This window comes from Halichoerus grypus, chromosome 2 (assembly GCF_964656455.1).
Source record: "Halichoerus grypus chromosome 2, mHalGry1.hap1.1, whole genome shotgun sequence".
Taxonomy (NCBI): Eukaryota; Metazoa; Chordata; class Mammalia; order Carnivora; family Phocidae; genus Halichoerus; species Halichoerus grypus.
The window spans coordinates 155,762,907-155,784,278 of NC_135713.1; the positions used below are offsets into that span (position 1 = coordinate 155,762,907).

The 21,372-nt window shown below is 39.3% G+C and overlaps 1 protein-coding gene across 2 annotated transcripts in view; it reads left to right on the plus strand.

Annotated features, from left to right (window-relative positions):
• MAP2K4 (mitogen-activated protein kinase kinase 4) overlaps positions 1 to 21,372 on the plus strand; it is a 137,048-nt gene that overhangs the window by 82,328 nt on the left and 33,348 nt on the right. For both annotated transcript variants that reach the window (XM_078067930.1, XM_078067931.1), the window contains 3 exons: positions 10,794 to 10,913; positions 13,264 to 13,315; positions 16,775 to 16,902. In XM_078067930.1, the coding sequence (XP_077924056.1) occupies positions 10,794 to 10,913; positions 13,264 to 13,315; positions 16,775 to 16,902 (300 nt within the window). The remainder of the gene's footprint in view (positions 1 to 10,793; positions 10,914 to 13,263; positions 13,316 to 16,774; positions 16,903 to 21,372) is intronic.

Consider the following 21,372-nt stretch of genomic DNA (forward strand, 5'->3'; position numbering starts at 1 on the left):
GTTTAGCGTCTGCCTTCGGCTCAGGTCATGATTCCAGGGTCCTGGGATCGAGCCCCGCATCGGGCTCCCTGCTCTGAGGGAAGCCTGCTTCTCCCCCTCCCACTCCCCCTGCTTGTGTTCCCTCTCTTGCTGTGTCTCTCTCTGTCAAATAAATAAATAAAATCTTTAAAAAAAAATGAAGTTTAGAAGCAAAAAGTTCACCTTTAAAGAATGCATAGGCAGAGTGTGTTTCCTATGGTTACAAAGGTTAAAATGTTAAACAGATTTAATAAGCGTTTAGAGAAACATTTTTCTTTTGAGTTTGATCACTTTTAAAAGGATCTTTTGGGTGACATGACCTTCAGTTCTAATAATAGACCCACCGTTCTGGGTTTATGAAAGGAAAGAGTAGAAGTGAACATATGCAGTCTGGACTTCTTACCTAACCACTGCTGTAAGACAAATGGCCTTTAATTCCCGTCACTGTGAGGAACCCTCCAGAACATTTCATTTTATAATTTGTATGCCCATAAGACATCAGTTCGTGGTCTGGTCCAGTCAGCCATCAATCAAGGAGCTTGTGAGATGTTAGTTTTCTTCTTCTGGCAGCTTCTCTGTAGAGATTAATCTTGCTGTTGGGTAATAATTGAGCCTCTGCAGGTCCCATAGCTTTGCTCAGAGCAGTGACTGAATAATATTTAATACTGAAGCTGGAAACTTATTTTTTTGCCATTGTCTCCAACCCTTTATACTTCTTTCTGAATGGAATTGAACTCAGATAAAAAGCCCAAAGTACAACTTGGATTTGATGTAGAAGAATTCTATGACACCTAATTGCACAGGTTTCTAAACTCCTTTTCAGACCTTGTAGACGGGAAAACAAAGAGCTTGACAGTATTGAATAATATACATAACTTCTAGCCTATAGCTTGCATCAAGGTCCTCACCTTCCGTTTATCTTATCAACGCTGAAACCTAGAATCACATGAAAAATGTCCTTTAATATATACATTTTCAGAACTTAAAAGCATGGAAGCCCTTACTTCAAGTATCTTTTGAGGTTGGAGAAATTCTAGTGAGGGAAATACTATTCTGAGTAACTTGTGATTATAGAAGGTCATTGGATTATATGAAAGGCATTGATATTAGCTGAATTTAATGTCCTCCTCCCTTTCTATCCCTGCTACTGCTCATGTTCTTTCCTTTCCTTCCCCCTTGCACAGCCTTATGGAGGTAAAATCAACAGACGATAAAATGCACATATTTAAAGGGAACAGTTTCATATGTGTGAACAAGTGTTTGCACATGTGGAATTATCACTGTAATCAAGATGGTGCACATTTCCATCACCTACACGTTTCCTTGTGCCTGTGGGTCATACACACTTCCCTTCTGCTGCTAGACATGAATGTGCGTTTTCTAGAATTTCGTGTAAATAGAATCATACAGTATGTATGTTTTGTCTTCCTTACTCTGCATAATTGTTTGCAAGCCCTGTTGTGCGTGTCAACAGTTCAGTTATATTGCTGAGTAGTGGAAGTAGTCTTATCCCATGGTGGGTTACACTCTACTTGGTTTACTCCTTCACCCGCTGAGGGACTTCTGGATTTCTCTGGTTTCTGTCAGTTACAAATAAGGCCGCTATGAGTGTTTGTGTACAAGTCTGTGAGCGGATGTGTGCTCTCCCTTCCCTCGGGTAAAAACCTGGGAGTGGAATGGCTGGATCATGTGGTAGGTGAATGTTTAACTGTTTAAAACTGTTTTCCAAAGTAGTTGTACTATTTTCAACCTTCACCAGTAATGTAGGAGACTTCTCTTTCTTCCACATCTTTCCCAACACTTGGGATGGTCTTTTTATTTTTATTTTTTTTTTAAGATTTTATTTATTTATTTGACAGAGAGAGACACAGTGAGAGAGGGAACACAAGCAGGGGGATGGGGAGAGGGAGAAGCAGACTCCCCACTGAGCAGGGAGCCCGACGTGGGGTTCGATCCCAGGACTCTGGGATCACGACCTGAGCCGAAGGCAGACACTTAATGACTGAGCCACCCAGGTGCCCTTGGGATGGTCTTTTTAATTTTTAGCCATTGTAATTGGTGTAGACTGGAATTTCATTGTGTTTTAAATTTGTTTCTTTTCTTTTTTTTAATTTTTAAATTTTTAAAAATTTATTCTATTTTTTTAAAAGATTTTATTTATTTGAGAGAGAGTGTACATGCATGAGTGGGGGTATGGGGAGGGGGGCGGCACACTCCCTGCTGAGCAGGGAGCCTGACATGGGGCTCCATCCTAGGACCCTGGGATCATGACCTGAATGGAAGGCAGCATTTAACTGACTTAGCCATCCAGGTGCCCCTCTTCTTTTTTTTTTTTTTTAAGATTATTTATTTTTAAAAGATTTTATTTATTTGAGAGAGGGAGCACAAGCAGGGGGAGGGGCAGAGGGAGAAGCAGACTCCCTGCTGAGCAGGGAGCCCAACTCGGGGCTCGCCCCAGGACGCTGGGATCACGACCTGAGCTGAAGGCAGACACTTAACTGAGCCACCCAGGTGCCCCAAGATTGATTTATCTGAGAGAGAGTGAGCGTGTGCACTCATGCAATAGTAAGCAGGGTGGGGGGGTGGGTAGAGGGAGAGGGAGAGAAGCAGATTCCCACTCAGTGTGGAGCCCTACAAGGGGCTCGATCCCAGGATCCTGAGATCATGACCTGAGTCCAAATCAAGAGTTGGCTACTTATCCAACTGAGCCACCCAAGCACCCCTAAATTTGTGTTTCTTTAATGGTTAGTGATGTTGAAAGCTTTTCATGTGCTTGTTTACTAACCATATGTCTTCTCTGATGAAGTTCCTTTTCCAACTTTTGTCCATTTTTTTAAAAAACTTGTTTTTTTTGTTTCTTCTTCAGTTTTGGGAGTTTTTATTTTTATTTCGTTTTTAAAGATTTATTTATTTACTTGAGAGAGAGAGAGCATGCGTGCACAGGGGGAAGGGGTGGAGGGAGAGGGAGAGAGAGTCCCAAGCAGACTGTGCTCAGCCTGGAGCCCGACTTGGGGCTCCATCTCACAACCCTGAGATCATGGCCTGAGCCGAAACCAAGAGTCATACTCTTAACTGACCGAGCCACCCAGGCGCCCCTTGGGAATTTTTAAAAAAATCTATTCTGGATATAGGTTTATTATCAGTTACATGATTGTAAATATTTGCTGCCCCACCTATGGCTTATCCATTATACTCTTAATAGCATTTTTTTTTTTGGAAAGTGAAGGTTCCTAATGCTGTTGTAGGCCAATTTGTTAGTTTTTTGTGTTTTTTTAAAAATATATTGTGTTTGGGGCGCCTGGGTGGCTCAGTCGTTAAGCATCTGCCTTCGGCTCAGGTCATGATCCCAGGGTCCTGGGATCGAGCCCCGCATCGGGCTCCCTGCTCAGCAGGAAGCCTGCTTCTCCCTCTCCCACTCCCCCTGCTTGTGATCCTGCTCTCACTGTGTCTCTCTCTGTCAAATAAATAAATAAAATCTTTAAAAAAAAAATATATATATATATTGTGTTTTTGGTGTTGTAGCAAAGGAATCTTTGCTTAACTCAAAGTCACTCAGATTTTCTTTTATGTTTTCTTATAGCAGTTTTATAGTTTCAGATATCACATTTATATTTATCATCCATTTGGAGTTAATTTTTATATGGTGGAAGGTATGGATTGATGTTTGCTTTTTTGCATGTGGGTATCCTTTGCACTTTTGTCAGAAGTCAGTTGTCCCCATGTGTGTAGGTCTATTTCTGGACTGTCTAGTCTTTTCCACTGATCTCTTTGTTCTGTATTTATACCAGTTCCACACTGTCTTGATTCCTTTAGCTAGTCTTAAGATCAGGTTGTACTGGTTTTTAAACCTGATTCCTTTTAGAGTTGTTTTGGCTCTTTAAGGTTTTTTCTTTGTTTTGTTTTGTTTTTTTAACACTGGGTATGGACCCTAAGGTGGGGCTTGAACTCACAGCTGTGTGGTCACGACCTGAGCTGAGGTCAAGAGTCAGACGCTTAACCCACTGAGTCACCCAGGCGCCCCGTTTTTTTCTGTTCTTGTCAGTTTCTACAAAACACAATCCCTGGGATTTTGATTGGGTTTATGCTGAATCTGTAGGTCAATTGGAGGAGTATCGATACTTTAACAACATTCAGTCTAATGACCCATTAACATGGTATTTTACTTCATTAACATTTCTTTAATTTTTCTCAGCAATTTTTATAGCTTTCACTGTACAGGACTTTCACTTTTTTTGTTGAATTTATCCTTGTTTTTAATATTTTTTGATGCTTTAATAAATGATATTTTAAAGAAATTTGTCTCCTCTTGTTTTGTGACTAATATGAAGAAATACAATTGATTTTTGTTTATCTTGTGTACTATAACCTTGTTAAACTCACTCACGAGTTCTGGTAGCTTTTTGTAGATTCCATCACATTTCAGATTATCATGTTGTCTGTGAATAAAGAGAGTTTACTTCTTTTCAGTTTGGGTTCCATTTATTTGTTTATGTCTTGCCTTACTGTGCTGGCTGGGTCCTCTAGTCCATAGATACAGTGACAGTGGACATCCTTGTCTTGTTTCTGATCTGAGGGAGAGGAAGGGTGATGTTAGCCATAGGGTTTTCATAGATGTTCTTTATCAGGTTGAAGAAGTGCCCCCTTCTGTTCCTAATTTGCTGAGATTTTTTTTTTTTCAATCAGGAATATATGTTAGAGTTTTTTCCCATTCTTTTTTTTTTCTCCCCCATTCTTTTTCTACATCTTTAAGGTGATTGTATGGTGTTAAAGAAATTCTTTTTTTCGTATCGTAAGTTACACGGATTGCTTTTCATATCTAACTTAGACAACCTTGCATTTCTGGGATCAATTCACCAGATTATGATATATTACCTTCTTAATATATTGTTGGATTAAATTTGCTAAAATTTTATTTAGAAGTTCTTTTTAAAATTTTTTATTATTTACTTAAGTAGGCTCCACACCCAGTGTGGGGCTTGAACTCACAACCCTGAGATCAAGAGTTGTGCGCTCTACCAACTGCACCAGCCAGGCATCCCTATTATGAAGTTTCATATCTGTTCTTGAGAGATACTGATCCGTGGTTTTCTTACAGTGTTTTTGTTTGGCTTTTTATCAGTGTATCAGTTGGTATCAATGCTAGCCATACAGAATGATTTGGAAAATATTCCCTCATTTGCAGTTTTCTGGGAGACTTTATATAGAATTGGTATTATTTCTTCTGTAAATGTTTGGTAGAATTCCCCAATGAAGCTGTTTGAATTTGGAGTTTGCTTTGTGGGAGGATTTTTTTTTTTTTTAAAACACTTTATTTATCTATTCAGTAGAGACAGAGAGAGAGAGAGAGGCAGAGGGAGAAGCAGGCTCCCAAGGAGCAGGGAGCCCGATGGGGGACTCGATTCCAGGACCCTGGGGTCATGACCTGAGCTGAACGCAGATGCTTAACCATCTGAGCCACCCAGGCGCCCTTTGTGGGAGCATTTTTAACTACAAATTCAGTTTCTTTCAAAGAGTTCTATTCAAGTTATGTTTCTTCTGGAGTGAAATTTGGTAGTTTGTTTCTCCGAAGAAATTTGTCCCTTTCATCTAAATTGTCAAAGTAATTGGCAATTTAATGGGTAATTTGCATCTTTTCTATTTTTTCCTGATGGATCTGGCTAGAGATTTATCAGTTTTTTATCAATCTTTCAGTGAGCCAGCTTTCAGTTGTATTACTTTTCTATATTGTTTTTCTGTTAAAAAATTTTTTCATTCTGATCACTCTTCCTGTTTTCTGCATCTTTTGGTTTAATTTGCTCATCTTTTTCTAGTTTCTTAAGGTTGCTCTTGCTTTTTTTAAATTGTGAAGTATTTCAAACATACAGAAACTTCTAGGGGAATCACAGTGTACCCAACACCTCAGATGAGCACTTTGGCATATTTACTCTTTATCTGTCTTTAAGTTATATAGTGGAAGACCTCGTCCTAATCCCCCTTTCACTTTACAGATCTAAACACTACCTTGAAGTTAATATTCCCTTCAACTTCTTCATTTAGGCTTTCCATATATGTGTCTTTCCCTAAGTAATGCATAGTATTGCTTTCTATATTCTTAAAGTTTACATAAATGAAATTATCCTGTATGTGTCCCCCATAGCATTTTTTACTCAGCAGAAATTTCAAGATTCATCCATATAAATATAGATCTTTAGTATATAGGTTTGGTTAATTTATTATTTTATTTTATTTTATTTTATTTTATTTTATTTTATTTATTGATTTTTTAAAGTAGGCTGTATGCCCAGTGAACACACACACGACCTGGAGATCAAGAGTTGTTTGCTCTACCAAGTGAGCTGGCCAGGCGCCCCTGATTTGGTTAATTTATCTTAACCGCTTTGTACTATTCTGTAATTAAATATATCTTTTTTAATGTTTCTTTAATAATACTAATATAGGTTGTTTCTAATTTTCTGCAGTTATAAAATGTAAAAATGACCTCCTTTTGCATTTCTCCTTGGCAGCGTAGGTTACAGATTCTGTATAGCCTATACCTGGAAGTACAATTGCTAGGTTAAATGATATGAATTGTTTTCAACTTTATATTGTCAATTTCCTCTTCACAGTAGTTGTACTAACTTCTGTTCCTACCAGTAAAAATGAGGATTTCCATACCAGGAATTGTATTCAGGTGTCAGTACTGAAAGCTGTTAGTGGTTTACTGAATTTGTGGTTTACATCGTTAAGGTGGTCCTGTGGTCCAGGTTGGCTCGTAGAGGTCAACTGTAATGTCCACACAAAGGAAGAGGAGAGGGAAGAACCAAAAAGTCTGTTCTGGAATCATCAGCCGATTGTGTTGACATCTTGTTGGCTGCCCTTCTCTACATGGGAGACTGGGACATGTATTTTCAGCTGGGCACATTGTATATAACAAAGAGGGGGTGGTTGTTGGGCAAGCCATAAACGTTTATTGACACAGATCTTATTGCTAACATTTGGGATTATTAAATGTTTCATTTTTGGCAGTCAGGTAAGTTTGAAGTGGTATCTTACTTTTAAAATGACATTTCCCTAATTACTGGCAAGGTACAGAATTTTTTACAAGTGTGTTCAGGTCTTCTTATCTGTGAATTGCCTGTGGAATGGATATCCCTTTGCCATTATTCTGTTAAGTTTTGTCTTTGCCTAATTAATTTAGCATAGTGCTTTAGTATTCAGGGTACTAATTCTTTGTTTATATCCAAATAGACGCTTTTGTCTTATTTTTGAACTTTTGGTATGGTATCCTTTGTCATTCAGAAATACCCATTTTAATGGAGTTCAATTTAGCAGGTCTTATCCTTTGTGATGTATTCTTTTTTTTTTTTTCTTTTAATTTTTTTTTTTATGTATTCTTTTCATGTGTGATTTGTAGAAGAAATTTGTCTCCTACCTGAAGTCCTGAAGAACTCTTATAAAAATGTTTTAAACTTTTGCTTTTCAAAAAGTCCATTTGGGATTTTTTTGTATTTTTATTTGTGAATGATCTGAGGTAATAACCTAATTTAACTCTTTTCTATCTGGAAGGCCCCTGGTTCCAGCAACATTCATTACATATTCCATGCTTTTGCAACTGTCTGCTTTGCTACATCTGTCATCCTTCCCGTTTCCATGTGCGCGTGAGCTTTTGAATCTGTTCTATTGTATTTTTACTTCCCCCTCTGTATCATTCCACTGCCTTTTATTATGATAGCTTTTTAAAAAGACTTTGTCTAGTAAACTAGCTTCCCTTCTTTAAAATTGCCTTGGCTATTCTTGGCTCTACTTTTTCTTTTTAAAAAATATTTAATAAATTTATTTGAGAGAGAGTGTGTGTGCATGATTGTGGGGTGGGGCAGAGGGAGAGGGAGAGGGAGAGAGAGAATACCAAGCAGATTCCACACTGAGCATGCAGCCTGATGCAGGGCTCTATCCCAGGACCCTGAGATCATGACCTGAGCCGAAATCAAGAGTCGGATGCTCAACTGACTAAGCCACCCAGGTGCCCCAGCTCTACTTTGTTATAAGTTTTAGGATCAGGTTGTCCAGGTGCATGATAATTTTTATTAGAATCTACTTGAGTTCTTAAGCTAATTAAGGGGAATCTGACATTTTTATGATCTTGAGTCTTCACACTCGTCAGCATGCTTTGCCTCTCTCTTTGGTCACTTGTTATGTCTTTAGTCACATCTACCACACGTTCTCATAAACGTTTTGCTGCTTTTGTTAGATACATTCCTAGGTGCTTTACAGTTTTCCTTTGTATTGTGAGTGGTATCTTTTTAAACAGTTTATTTTCTGAGTGCTTACTGTTGGTGTATAAGCATGCCTTTGTTTTTATCTGGTTCTTGTCTCTAGGAACACTTGATCTTAGTGGTTCAGTTTTTCATCATCCTCCACCTTTCTTTTTGGTAAATCCATATTTAGTAATTCCTGCTTTTGCATTTCAGTCGTGTGGGTGTCCCGTCTTGTGCTTGACCATGAAAGTAAGGTTGCTGTCCTGCTTTTTGAGGCAGCTCAGACCATCCTACCCCCTTAAAGCAGCTCCCTGCTGCTGTTACCTATTCTCAGTTATGGTCAAAAGGAACTGCCAGAAGAAATAAGGAGTTACATTAGGTTCTGTGCCTTATCAACCACAAAGATTTCTCTGGGGCTGATTGCTGCTTTGTTCCCCCTTCCCCCCCCCGCCAAGTTCCAGTTTACTTCCCACCTTTATTTCCCCTGTTCTGTGTCTCTCTCCCTTGGCTGCCTTCCTGTTTTTCCATCCTTCCCCCTTCTCCCCTCATTTTCTTAACTGGCCTTTTTCACACCGGCCGGACACTTTATTTTGTACTTTATGTATGTTAACTCATTTGATTTTTGTTCTAGTCTGTTGAGGAAGGTAGGGCAACCCTGTTTCTGAGATGAGGGACTGAGGGGCCCAAGCTTACGTAAGTGGGAGAGCCTGGGTAATGAGTCAGGCCTTTTTAGACCCTAATATCAGTGGTCTTTCTGCTTTGTTATACTACTGAAATTAAGGTCCTTCCTTATTGTTTTTCTAAGGAGATGAGTTAAATGTGCTATCTTTTGCTCTAATAAAAAAATTCCAGTGCATCTATTAAGATGGGGTCTTTGGAGTCAAATAAATTCAAGTGTTTGTTTTGGGCGAAGGGTGTTACTCAAGTCTTTTGTGAGCATCCATCTGCAAGAGCACCCAAAGGAAAGAGCCGCAGAGAGGGAGGAAAGACTTAAATGAAGACGCCAGAAGTAGAAGTTCACTGTGCCAGATAGGTTTTACACATAGCGTCGTGTGAAGCCGTGTAGCTACACGCCTGTGCTGGCAGGTGTCCGTCCTGTTGTCACGGCGCTGTTCCCGGTCTCCGTGTTCAGGGCAGCCTGCGCGGTGTCCGTCCTGTTGTCACGGCGCTGTTCCCGGTCTCCGTGTTCAGGGCAGCCTGCGCGGTGTCCGTCCTGTTGTCACGGCGCTGTTCCCAGTCTCCGTGTTCAGGCCAGCCTGCGCTTCCTGTGTGTAAGGGCAGCGCCCCGCTTTGCAGGTGCTCAGTCAGCGGATTGTGTTCACGGCTCTGCCCCTGGTTGGCGTTGTCCCGGGCACGCCGTCGTCCCCTCGCGGGCATTCATCTCCTACGTGGTCCGACATCTCCGAGGATACAGCCGGATCCATAAATTAGTAACGCGCAAACTCGTTTGAGACCATTTTTGTCATCGTCCTGATAGCTGTTTTCACGCTCGGAACGTCCTTCGTGGCCCTTGTCCCTGTGTTCACATCCTCTCAGATCGTGAGAGCCATGGTGTCTGCTCGTACTCCGTGTGTCCTCGAGCATTCCTGTCGTGAACCATGTAGTTTTCCAAGGAACGTAAGATTAGATAATCCCTGGAATGGTGCACCATTCCCTCTTGGGACATCGTTCGGTGCTTTTGAGTTTTGTTTCTGGGTTTTTTGGTTTTTTTGTTTTTTTCTTTTTGGAGTTTATGGACTGTTTGTTTAATTAGATTTCCAGTCATGAGACAACTCTATCAAAGGGTATAAATACTTTGTTTTCTCTTGTTTTATTGTCAAATTGCCTTCTGCCTGGTTTAAAACACACTATGATGCTGCCGACAGTGTTTGGATGATTCAGTTAAATTGTAGCCAGCATTCATGCATCTAGGGAGTGTTCACTGAGGCCCTGCGCTGGCGGAGTGTGTGTGGGTTAGGTAAGGGAGATGGATGACAAACATAACAAATAAGTCATATTTTCTATTAGAAGATTTCAGCACAGAGCAGGGGAGGGGATGCTGAGAGTTGGCATGGCCTGCATTTTAAATGTCAGCCACTGAGAAGGTGGCATTTGTACGAGGATGGGAGGCATTGGGGTTGCTCTGTGTATTTTTTACTTCCTTTTCTTTTTTTTTTTTTTTACTAATTTTAGAAATTGATATAGAACCTCCAGATTATTGTAATTTACTTTCTTTGTTAATGACAATGAACAGTTTCCCACATTTTTTATGTTTGTATTTAATTATGGCAAAATTTGATATTCTTACAAAAGCACAAAAGTTTCTATGTAAGACTGTCCCTGTCTTTACAGTTAAGAGTGGGGAAATTGGGAAATAAGTTTATATTTACACAGGAGGAGACTATTCTGCCCAGGGCTTTAATGAGGAACCAAAAATTACCTCCAGTGCAAGATTAAGAAGAAGATTGTTTTTTCTCTAATTGTATTTCTAGTTTAAGTAAAGGAAAACATGGTACTTAATACTAAGATGTAAAGGAATAACAGATATTTGTTATTTTATAGGGTGACTGTTGGATCTGTATGGAACTCATGTCTACCTCGTTTGATAAGTTTTACAAATATGTATATAGTGTATTAGATGATGTTATTCCAGAAGAAATTTTAGGCAAAATCACTTTAGCAGTAAGTACCTGGTTTTCAAATTGTTCATTCTGTATATACTTACATAAAGATGCTGCTGGAGTTTTGAATGCACCTATCTGAATGTCCTTCACAGAATGCTGTTGACCTTCCTGGAAAATCATTTGTAATAGGAAAAGAAACAAAATCACGTCTGTGGGGTAGTTAATACAACAAGTCATAAGAACAATTTTCAAAATATGTTTTATGTAAAAACTACAATATTCTGTTCATTAAAATCACAATGAACCATAATAGATTGTGCTGTAAACAAAACCAGAAAAAGAAATTTTCTGTTCCTTTTTAGCCCTGTTGCTGTACTTTTAAATAGGTTATATTCTCACCATTATCTCTGAATTAATCAAAATCACAGCATTCTCCTTGAAGTCCCTTCATTGAAACTCATAGACAAAATATCTTTCCTGTGTTTAAGATTTGAGCTGTCTGCTCTAAAATATTGAAATTTTTGACTAGCAATTTCAGTAACCAGCATTGCTATCAATTTGGCCAATTCACTTTTACCAGAGTACCAAAAAGAAAAGAGGTGCTCTTTTACATGTGTGTTTGTAGTTTTGAAAGTGAATTCCTGATCATTTTCTTTCTTGCTCTGAATCTTTTAGTTGACAAAGGTTGTTCACAAAATTCTTTTCAATGGAGTAAAATTAGATTCTTAGAAAGCCCTAAGAATCTGAGCTAATGACATGATGTAGGTTAGTGGATGTGTAAACTAAGTTTTATAGGAAGTTGTAAGTTAGATATTCTGGTTGCACGTAATTTTCTGCCTCTTCCTTTCCTGCATCCTCCACCTCCAATGTAGTCTGCCTGCCGATGGCCAGTTGATCCTGTTTGGTCATTAAGAGTTAATGTAAAAATATATAGACAGTTTCTGAACTGCATTTTAGTTGTGAAAGGTGTGTGTGTGTGTGTGTGTGTGTGTGTGTGTGTGTGTGTATAATAGGAATTTTAAAAATCAGATTAAAGTCATAATCTTAAGTTTCATGTTAATATTTTAATTTACTTAGCCAAATTGGTGCATAAATTTAAATATTTTATGAGCTAAATGTTACGTACCCTTTCATATGATTTTATAAAAAGAAGCTGAGTTATTCTAGGAACTTGTTTATATTTGGAAAGATATATGACATTTTATATTGATCATTTTTGTCATCTCTCTCTCTCCAGTATACCAGACCCAATATTATCTTGGAACTTTTACTATTCATAATAATTATAATGCAACAATAGAATAATGAGAGTAGCTAACGGTTATTGAGTGTTTATTTGCATCAGGCTAAGATCTTATGACATTTTATCTTCATAGTGACTCTCTGTGGTGAATAGTGTAACCCCCTTTTTACAGATGACAGATCTGGAGCTTTATACAGTTGTAGGTGGTAAATGATTTAAGCCCAGCAGCCTGATCCCAGAATCCTGCTCCTAACCACTGTGATCACAGGATGATCCTGAAGTTGGAAAATGTAGACAAAATTATTTTATTGTATATTGCAGTGTGTGTAATATAGATAACATAGATAAATCATTGGTTATATATTTGCCTATGTTTCTAGACTTGGTGATCATCCTTTCTATTAAGCACAACATTTAAAATTACTTTGTGTTAAATCTCTTTTTGCTAATTAATAACCCAGTGAACACAACAGGCCCAGCTACTTGAAACATGACAAGTTCTGCATTCCTGACACCCAGCAGCTTGATGGGGCAGAGACCTGACCATTTGATAGCAAGTGGTTGGCATGTTCTTTAGTTCCCTTTTAGTTTGAGGTTGTGGGAAATTTTAATTCAAGTCCCTGTTCCCTGTATTCCTGGAGAAATGCCTGATTTTCTGATCATAAGCAGTGATCAAACAATATTGTAAATTCTGCATAAATTGCCATAGTGGTTGAGCAGAGATACTTTGACTTGGCCAAAATTACTTTGAAGGCTAGCACTGGGCAAAGGTGAATGAATAATTACGAAAAACCGAGGAAATTTGGAAAGACTTATTTAAATTAGAGTTGATAGTGGAACCAGACTGTGGACTCTCTCATACTGAATATTTCCATTCTTGAAAAGTTTGAAGTTGCAAGAAATGTACAACTTTGTAATGACTTATTAAAAAATTATAAGTTACTGGGTTCTTTTTAGCTGTCAGGGAACAGCATGTAACAGTAAGTTTTCAGATCTAAAATAATCATTTAGCATCTTCAGTTAACATAAAAAGTGGACAGAATATTGGAATAATTAAGCTTAAAAGAATGCAAAGGGCTCCTAGAGCTGTTACCTGTGATAAGCTGCGTGCTGTGTGACTAAAAGGATACTGATTATTCACCCCATCTTTGCTTTTTCTCCCCAGACTGTGAAAGCACTAAACCACTTAAAAGAAAACTTGAAAATCATTCACAGAGGTGGGTATGAATTCTTTTTTATAGATTAGAAATTAGTATTTTTCCTTAAAAAAAGAAATTATTATTTTTCCTTAATAGGAAAACATTATTGAAAATTACAGTGTCTCTTTATGAGCTTTCCTGAAATACGTGTTTTGTTTTATTTATTTTTAAAGATTTTATTTATTTATTTGACAGAGACAGCAAGAGAGGGAACACAAGTAGGGGAAGTGTGAGAGGGAGAAGCAGGCTTCCTGCTGAGCAGGGAGCCCGCTGCGGGGCTTCATCCCAGGACCCCAAGATCATGACCTGAGCCGAAGGCAGATGCTTAATGACTGAGCCACCCAGGCGCCCATGAAATATTTGTATTTTTAACAAAGCATATTATATGTACCCTACCCTAACACTATTATTATTTTTTTTCCCTAAAGCTTTTGTTATTAATTTAGGGTATTTTTTTTTCCTTTGAGATTCTATAAATTTCAGCTTAACTTATTAGTATATTGAGCTTAGAAATTGAAACAGATTTTGCTGCAAGGTTCTTCTTACTCTTAGTTGAAAAACAATTATTCATTTACTTGATAGATAATGTTTCTCTGTGTATACAAATGGGCCCAAAGGTGGTCCTGGGGACATTCAAAGGATCTGGAGGATGGTACCTGGAGCATTTTAAAGGCATGCTACTGTCCTTTTCAGGTGTTTCTTCTTTACTATAGAGGATATTTTTGCAAATAGAGATGCTTTAATTATTGTACATTGAAATTCTTCTGAAGTGTTTCTATTTGTGAGAACAGTGATCTTGGACTTGTTGGACACAGGTCCAAATATAATTTGATGTAGATTTATTGGAAGCCAGTGGGAATCATGAAATTAATTCAGCAGATAGATTAAATAGTTGCTCTTTTTATTACTATGCTAGACTCGGGGTAGTGGGATGGTGGCTTTGAAGAGGCACATAAGTTCACTTTCCTCAGGAAACTTGTAATGGAGAAACCCAAGACAATACACGACAGTGTGGGATTCAGCCTGACAATAAATAGAACAAAAAGTAAAAGGTTGTATTCAGAGAAGTGAAAAGCCTTACATTCTAGGAAACATAGTTTCTAGTGGTTAAAGAAATTAATAATTGGTGCATTTATTTAAGTAATTTTAGTTTGGGGTTAACTCAAGACCACTGAAATTAGTTAACCTTGAACATCAGAATATTTCACTTAATTTTGCTTTGGCTTAATGCTTGCTAAAAATAATTTTAGATAGACTTCTCATTTTCTCTTTTGACCTAAAATCATGTAGAGTTAGGTCCCTAAACAAAATTATTTTGTTCTTCTTGTAGTTCATTGCATTCTTGTTTTGGGATTTTTTCCTTCCTTTTTGACTGTTTTGCACTTGGGAGTAGTATTACCTTTAGGGCATTTAACGATTACCTTGGAGATACTTGTCAATCACAGGAAAGCACTAAGATGGTGACTGAGGAGTAACTGAATAAATGGAAAAGCTTCAAAAATAACTTTGGTTTTCCTATTAATAAATAAAATGATGAATTTATAGCAGCCTTTTTTAAAAAAAAGATTTTATTTATTTATTTGAGAGAGAGGGAGCACAAATGGGGGAAGGGGCAGAGGGAGAGGGACAAGCAGACACCCCGCTGAGCAGACGCTTAACCGACTGAGCCACCCAGACGCCCCAATATAGCAGTCTTTTTATTAATTAGGATCAGTTAGCTTTTTTGCTACAGTTAAGAGTGCTTTTGATCACGAGTTACAAAAAATCCTGGTAACTGCCTTAAACTTCAAGGAAATTCACTATCTGTCCTAACAAGCCCAAGGATAGGGTGGCTCCAGGCACAGTATGTTTAGGGCTTAAGCACCCTTCCTTTGGTTCTACCTTTCTTAATACGTTGGCTCCATCCTCAGGGTGGTAATGACCAAAGCAAGTCCCCAGTGTCACATGTAGACATGACAGCCTCCTGGAGAAGCGCTCCCTCTTCCTGTGTGGCTGTCTTAGGAGCCGGGACATCTTCCTTACATCGCTCTAATGTTTTCTCTTGTCTCATTCACCAGAATCGCTTCATGCCCTTACCCTAAACTGGTTCCTGGCAGGGAGCATCAGGCGATCCTGATAGGCTTGGACCAGTCACACCTCGGTTTGGGGAGGTGTGGTTATGGCTACATGGAGGAGGGGATCCCTCCATAAAATCAAATGCAGGTCCCATTAGAAGGGATGGGGTTGGTGGGTAGGATGGGTGCTTGATAGGCAGTCAGCATGGTCAGTGATGGCAGGAGACCTTTTCTGGATTTTTTCGTAGATCCCCTTCTGAGTTATAGACAGATGTTTTTTTATCTTGTATTTATTTGTATCCTTTTTATTCATTGAGCCATGACAGTGACAATGAAATGTATAGAAGCATTGAGACAGGGATGGAGAATTCATGAGCAAAGGGGGAGAATTGACGGACAGTTGGATTAGTACATACTGGCGGTGAGCTCATGGTCAGTGAGGGAGTGAAAATGAATCTCAAGGACGACTGGAAGAAAAGGTTGGTTGGGGGAAACCTGATGAAGTCCTCTAAGGTCAGAAAAAATCTCTCAAGGAGAAATAGTTATTAAATGGATGCATTTATTGAATACAAATAAAGTTCAGGTACTGTAAAAGGTGTTTTAATTTCCAGAGTCCTATGAATTAGCAATCGTTTTCATTTTGTAGATGACAAAATTGTGGTTGCTGAGTCAAAGTTGAGTAGCTTGCCTCAGGTTACACTGTGAATTTTGGACCCAGATTTTGAACCTTTGCTTCTCTGATCCCAAAGCTGTGGTCTTTTAGATGTACTGGATTGGATACTTTCCTAAGTTAGATAAAACTCGATTTTAACTAAATTGTGGGTGTATAATTTGTATAGTTTGCATTTAGGTGGATAGTCTTTGACATACTCTAAAGTAACTTGGTGTACTCTTATAGATTAAATTCATTCTTCATAATTTGACCAGTAGGTAATGAATTGGAAGCAAGTAAATGAATATTAAGTCTTTTTTCTTTAAAGATTTATTTATTTATTTATTTATTTATTTGTGTGAGAGAAAGAGAGCATGAGCAGAGGGGAAGCAGACTCCCAGCTGAGCAGGGAGCCCGACGTGGGGCTTGATCCCAGCACCCTGAGATCACGGCCTGAGCTGAAAGCAGATACTTAACCTACTGAGCCTCCCAGGCGCCCCAGTATAGCAGTCTTTTGATGAAAATGAAGAAAGCATTATAGAATGCCTGCATTTATTGGGAAGTATTTTTGATACTGAGTTTTTAAACATTGGCAGTCAGAGCACTGTTTCCTCATTTTTCCTCATCTTCTTATACGTCTGAATTTTAAGGATTTGATCACTTAATCTCGTCTAAGGTTTTTTGGTATTTTTGCTTAACGCAGTTCAGAATGTAGCTCATTTGATCGATCACTTGTACACGAAATGACATCTGTCTCTCTCTCTCTCGCAGATATCAAACCTTCCAATATTCTTCTGGACAGGAGTGGAAATATTAAGCTCTGTGACTTTGGCATCAGCGGACAGCTGGTGGACTCCATTGCCAAGACAAGAGATGCCGGGTGTAGGCCATACATGGCAGTAAGTGCAAAGGCCAGACCTTCCTGCTTGGTAGTCTTTGCCCAGAGAGCCTGTGCCCTTGGGTGTTCTCCTTCTAAGGGGTCTGCCATTGGTCATGCAGTTTCACCATATTAGAATATTTTCCTCTACCCTAAAAACCAAACTGAGGTTCTAGCTTCTCCACGAAACTATGATATTATCCCAGTGAACTCCTGTTTCATTGTCTTACTCTGTTTCACTCATCCACTAGATGGTTGATTAGTTCTCAGAAGGCCTCCATGTTTCCAGCACCCCATATGCTCTCATGACTGTCATAGATAACATTGTAGGATCAGGGATAGTATGGATCATGTGTCCACATCATCCATTAACACATGGAAAATGTGGCTTAAGCCACTCAGTGGTGCTTCTCTTCCAGTTGGAGAATGGGAGACTGGAGTTCCCAGAGTTCCTAACAGAACTCAGTACGACTCAGAATCTGAGGCTATGTTCTGAATATTGTTGTCCCTTCCTTAGAGGTGGATGAAGCACACTGACAGATTCAGGGGCGGAGGTCTTGGGCATCTGCCAACCTAGAACCTGTTTCGCCTCAGGGAGACAGACTTACACTAGCCTTTGACACGTGTCACACTCCTCTTACCCCAGCATGTATGCTGTGCCTACAGGCTGGATTTTGATCTGTATCTGGTTGGAAATTTAGTGTCTGTATTTTAAGCACTTCCCTTAGGTGTTGGTATCTTCTTTAATGTGTCCGTGGTTCTTTGGGGACCAGCACGCTGCTCTTAAGTGGTGACACATAGGCTCTGCAGACTGAGACATTTCCGTCAGCAGCTCCGGCAGCAGTGTTCGTGGACCTGTGTGTGCATGCACGCACGCGTGTGCGTACAAAAAGGGACTTCCATCTAAAGTTTGGGCTTTTTGATGTTGACTGGTGAGGCAGATTATTGGGAAAATTTGGAAGGTCTTGCATTCATTATGATATTAGGGGGTAAATGGAACAACAATTTCAAAAGCAAGAAATAAAACATATTAAACACGGAGCATTTGGGAAGTCATACAATTTACACATTTAGTGATGATGCCCTGAGAATTAACTAGAAGCTGTTATTACACTTGTAGGGCTTGTCACAGTACTGAGGTTGACTAAGGGTTTTTGCTGTGTGACACTGACTAAGAATTATGTTTGATTTATGCAGGGTTTTTGGTTTTTTTTTTTTTTAAGATTTTATTTATTTACTTGAGACACAGAGAGAGAGCATGAGCACACACGAGCAGGGGGAGGGGCAGAGGGAGAAGCAGACTCCGCACAGAGCAGGGAGCCTGACGTGGGGCCCCATCCCAGGACCCTGAGATCATGACCTAAGCCAAAGGCAGACCCTTACCTGACTGAGCCACCCAGGTGCCCCTGATTTATGCAGGTTTTAAAAATGTAACTGCAGCCCAGCTAGAGCTGAATGTTTGAATTCAGGTAACTTTAAGAGAGAAGTAGACTTTCAGTTTTTGTGTAGAAATAAGGTTAACAGGCCCAGGAGGGGTAGGGCTTTTCTTTCCCTGCTAAGCTTCTTCAGCCTTGGAGTCAGCAGGCTGATAATAAACTCTCTCTCTGCCTCTGATCTTTATTGGACTAAATGAAATGCTTCTTTCCATTCTAGTCTTTCAAGGCCGTATAGATGGACAAGAGCGATTGGCATTCTTTTTATTACAAGCCTTGTGGTTACTTGACTCTTCTTTGATGCACCTTGACCATAGGTCTCAGAAATGTATCTTGTCTTTTTATTTAAGATTTATTATTTGTCTTTAGTCTATAGGAATTACGATTTCTTTTTACATTATTTAACATGAAGATGTATAAAATGTAGAGTCGAAACACAAGTTTTTCCATAAACCAATGGTTAATGTTAACATTTTGGGGCCTCCGCACCTGCTCATCTAGGTGTGTGTGTATGTATGCAGATGTGTCTGTGTGTGTTCTGGGCCATTTGAAAGTAAGTTGCAGATATCATGAATTTCATCCCAAACGCTTCTGCTTCTGCGTGTATCTCCCATGGAAAAGAGTAATCGTCTGTATAACCACAATACCGTGACCACACCTAAAACAGAAACCTAAAGTAATGAACAAGAATTTCATGGCATCACCTGATACATTGTTCAGACACAGATTTCCCAGGCATGTCCCACATTCCGGATTTATCTGATTATCGTTCCCTCATGAGGAGTTTCAGGCTGTATATTTTTTCAGGATGGATACTTCGTAGGCGATGGGCAATTCGTATTGCATCACATCGCAAAGCACATCATGTTAGGTTAGTTCACTAATTGTAATGCTTATAGACGTGCTTTTTTTTTTTCCTTTTAAGCAGTTGAGACATTTGTAAAACAGAAACTCATTTTCTCAATTTTTTTTCTTTGTTCCTCTTCTCCAATTGAGTAATTGATGATCTTTTCATCTTCGAAGGATTCCTTCACACACTAGCCTCGCATGCTTCCCCTCTGCTGTCCTCCAACATGAGGTCACACCAGCTTCCCTATCTTCGAGCAGCATTTCCTCTTGTACCTCTTCTCCTTCTGTGATAGAAGCCCATCTGTATTAGTTTGTAAGATAACTTAGTCTTAATTGGTAGTAGAAGTAGGAACTCGTTTCATAGCAGTACTTTCTGAAATACGTCAATTCATTTATCTTGGGCATTTCTCAAACCCTGACATAATCTCCTCTTAAAATAGATACAGCCTATTAGGCATGAAAATCTAATCAAGTTCTGTCTCATCAACATCGGGAAATTGTTGATGTTTGTGTCCTCTTTTGATCTTTGTTCAACAAATTGGGTAATACACATTCATTCATTCATATTCTCTCTGGTTTCAAAGAACTTGATTCTTCAGGATATAATTTTCATTTTCCACTTGTATATAAGACTGAAACAGTGGTATTCACTTTTTTCCCTTTGGAAGACCATTCACGTTTTCAAAGTGTCTGGTAAAGAAATAATTTACCAGTTCCTATAACACTTATTTTTGTTGGGAGGCTTCTATGACAAACTCCGTTTCTTTGCTTGTTATGAGTCTATCCAGAATTTCTAATTCTTCTGAGTCAGTTTTGGTAATTTGTGTGCTTTTAGGAATTTTTCCATTCCATCTGACTTTGTCTTATAAGTGCAATGTCTGTGCTTCCTCAGGTAGTTTCTAGTTTCTCTTCATGTTTCCAGTGAGTGGGTCATACTTTCCAGTTTCTTTGCGTGCTTTGTATTTTTGTGTGGTAAGAAACTGGACATTTTGGATATTAAAATGTGGTGATTCTGGGAGGTGCCTGGGTGGCTTAGTCAGTTAAGCTTCCGACTCTTGGTTTCAGTTTAGGCCGTGATTTCAGGGTCTTGAGATTGAGCCCCTCACTGGGCTCTGTGCCAGTGGGGAGTCTCCTTGAGATTCTCTCTCCCTCTGCCCGTCCCCCCCTCCCCCACTCTCACGTGCTCTCTCTCTTAAATAAATAAATAAAATGTAATTTTGGAATTAAATTATTAATTCTGGAAATAAAATATGATGATTCTTCCCCTCTCCTCATCGTTTTTGTTTTGTTCCTTTCTGTGAGATATAGCTATTTCTCTAGTGATTTTTTCCTTACAGCCTTGTTTTAAAGTTTGTATTCTTACTCCTATGTGGTCTCTGATGTGTTTTCTTAGCTTGTGTTCAGCTAGTGTTTTGACAGTTTTGTTTTTTGTTTTCTTAGGGGTTTTTTTGGATACCAGGACACAAAAAGAAAAAAATCCATTAAGAAAACAAAGGGAAAAAAAAACCCCAAATATTCCAGTCTTTGCAGATTGGCTTTGTGCTTGGCCCTCCTGCTTAGCCCAACCATTTACAAACCTGCCTTCACTTCTACTTCTTACTTGCCCTGAGTCTGTAGATCAGCCAGAGGTTACAGCTTAAGTTCTTCTCAGGTCTTTCTGAGTGTGTGTCCTGCCCTGGGCATGCACATGGCTTTCTGAATCTCTCCGTGTACACAGGTGGTTTTGAATGGCTTAATTTTCCAAAGAGACTCTGCCGTCTACTTTTCCCACCATACTTCTGGTGCTCTCATATATCTCTGTCCTCATCTTTTGCCCCAGCCGTCTGAGGGTCATTCATTTGCCTTACGGCGTTTTCGAGGAATGTCCTCGGCGTTTCTGCCTTGAGTGAGTTCCAAGTTAGGCAGAACAGAGGTGGACACCACACCTAGTCTTCATCGCCCCGAGACAGGTTGGAACCGACAAACACAGTTCTGCTCTACTCCCTCTTCCCTCTGGACCCAGGGCCCAGGGTCCGACCCTGAGAACACCGGCTGCCATCTTCAAGACTCCTGTGGAACTGGAGCACGGATTGGGACGGGGTCAAGTAAAAATGCTGCAGACGTTTCTTACCATTTTTAAGTTGGCTTGTTCTTGATTCATTGTTTGCTTGGCTGTTAGAAACTTTGGATTTTTGTCCAGAATTCTGACAGAGTTGGTTATGTCTATAGTT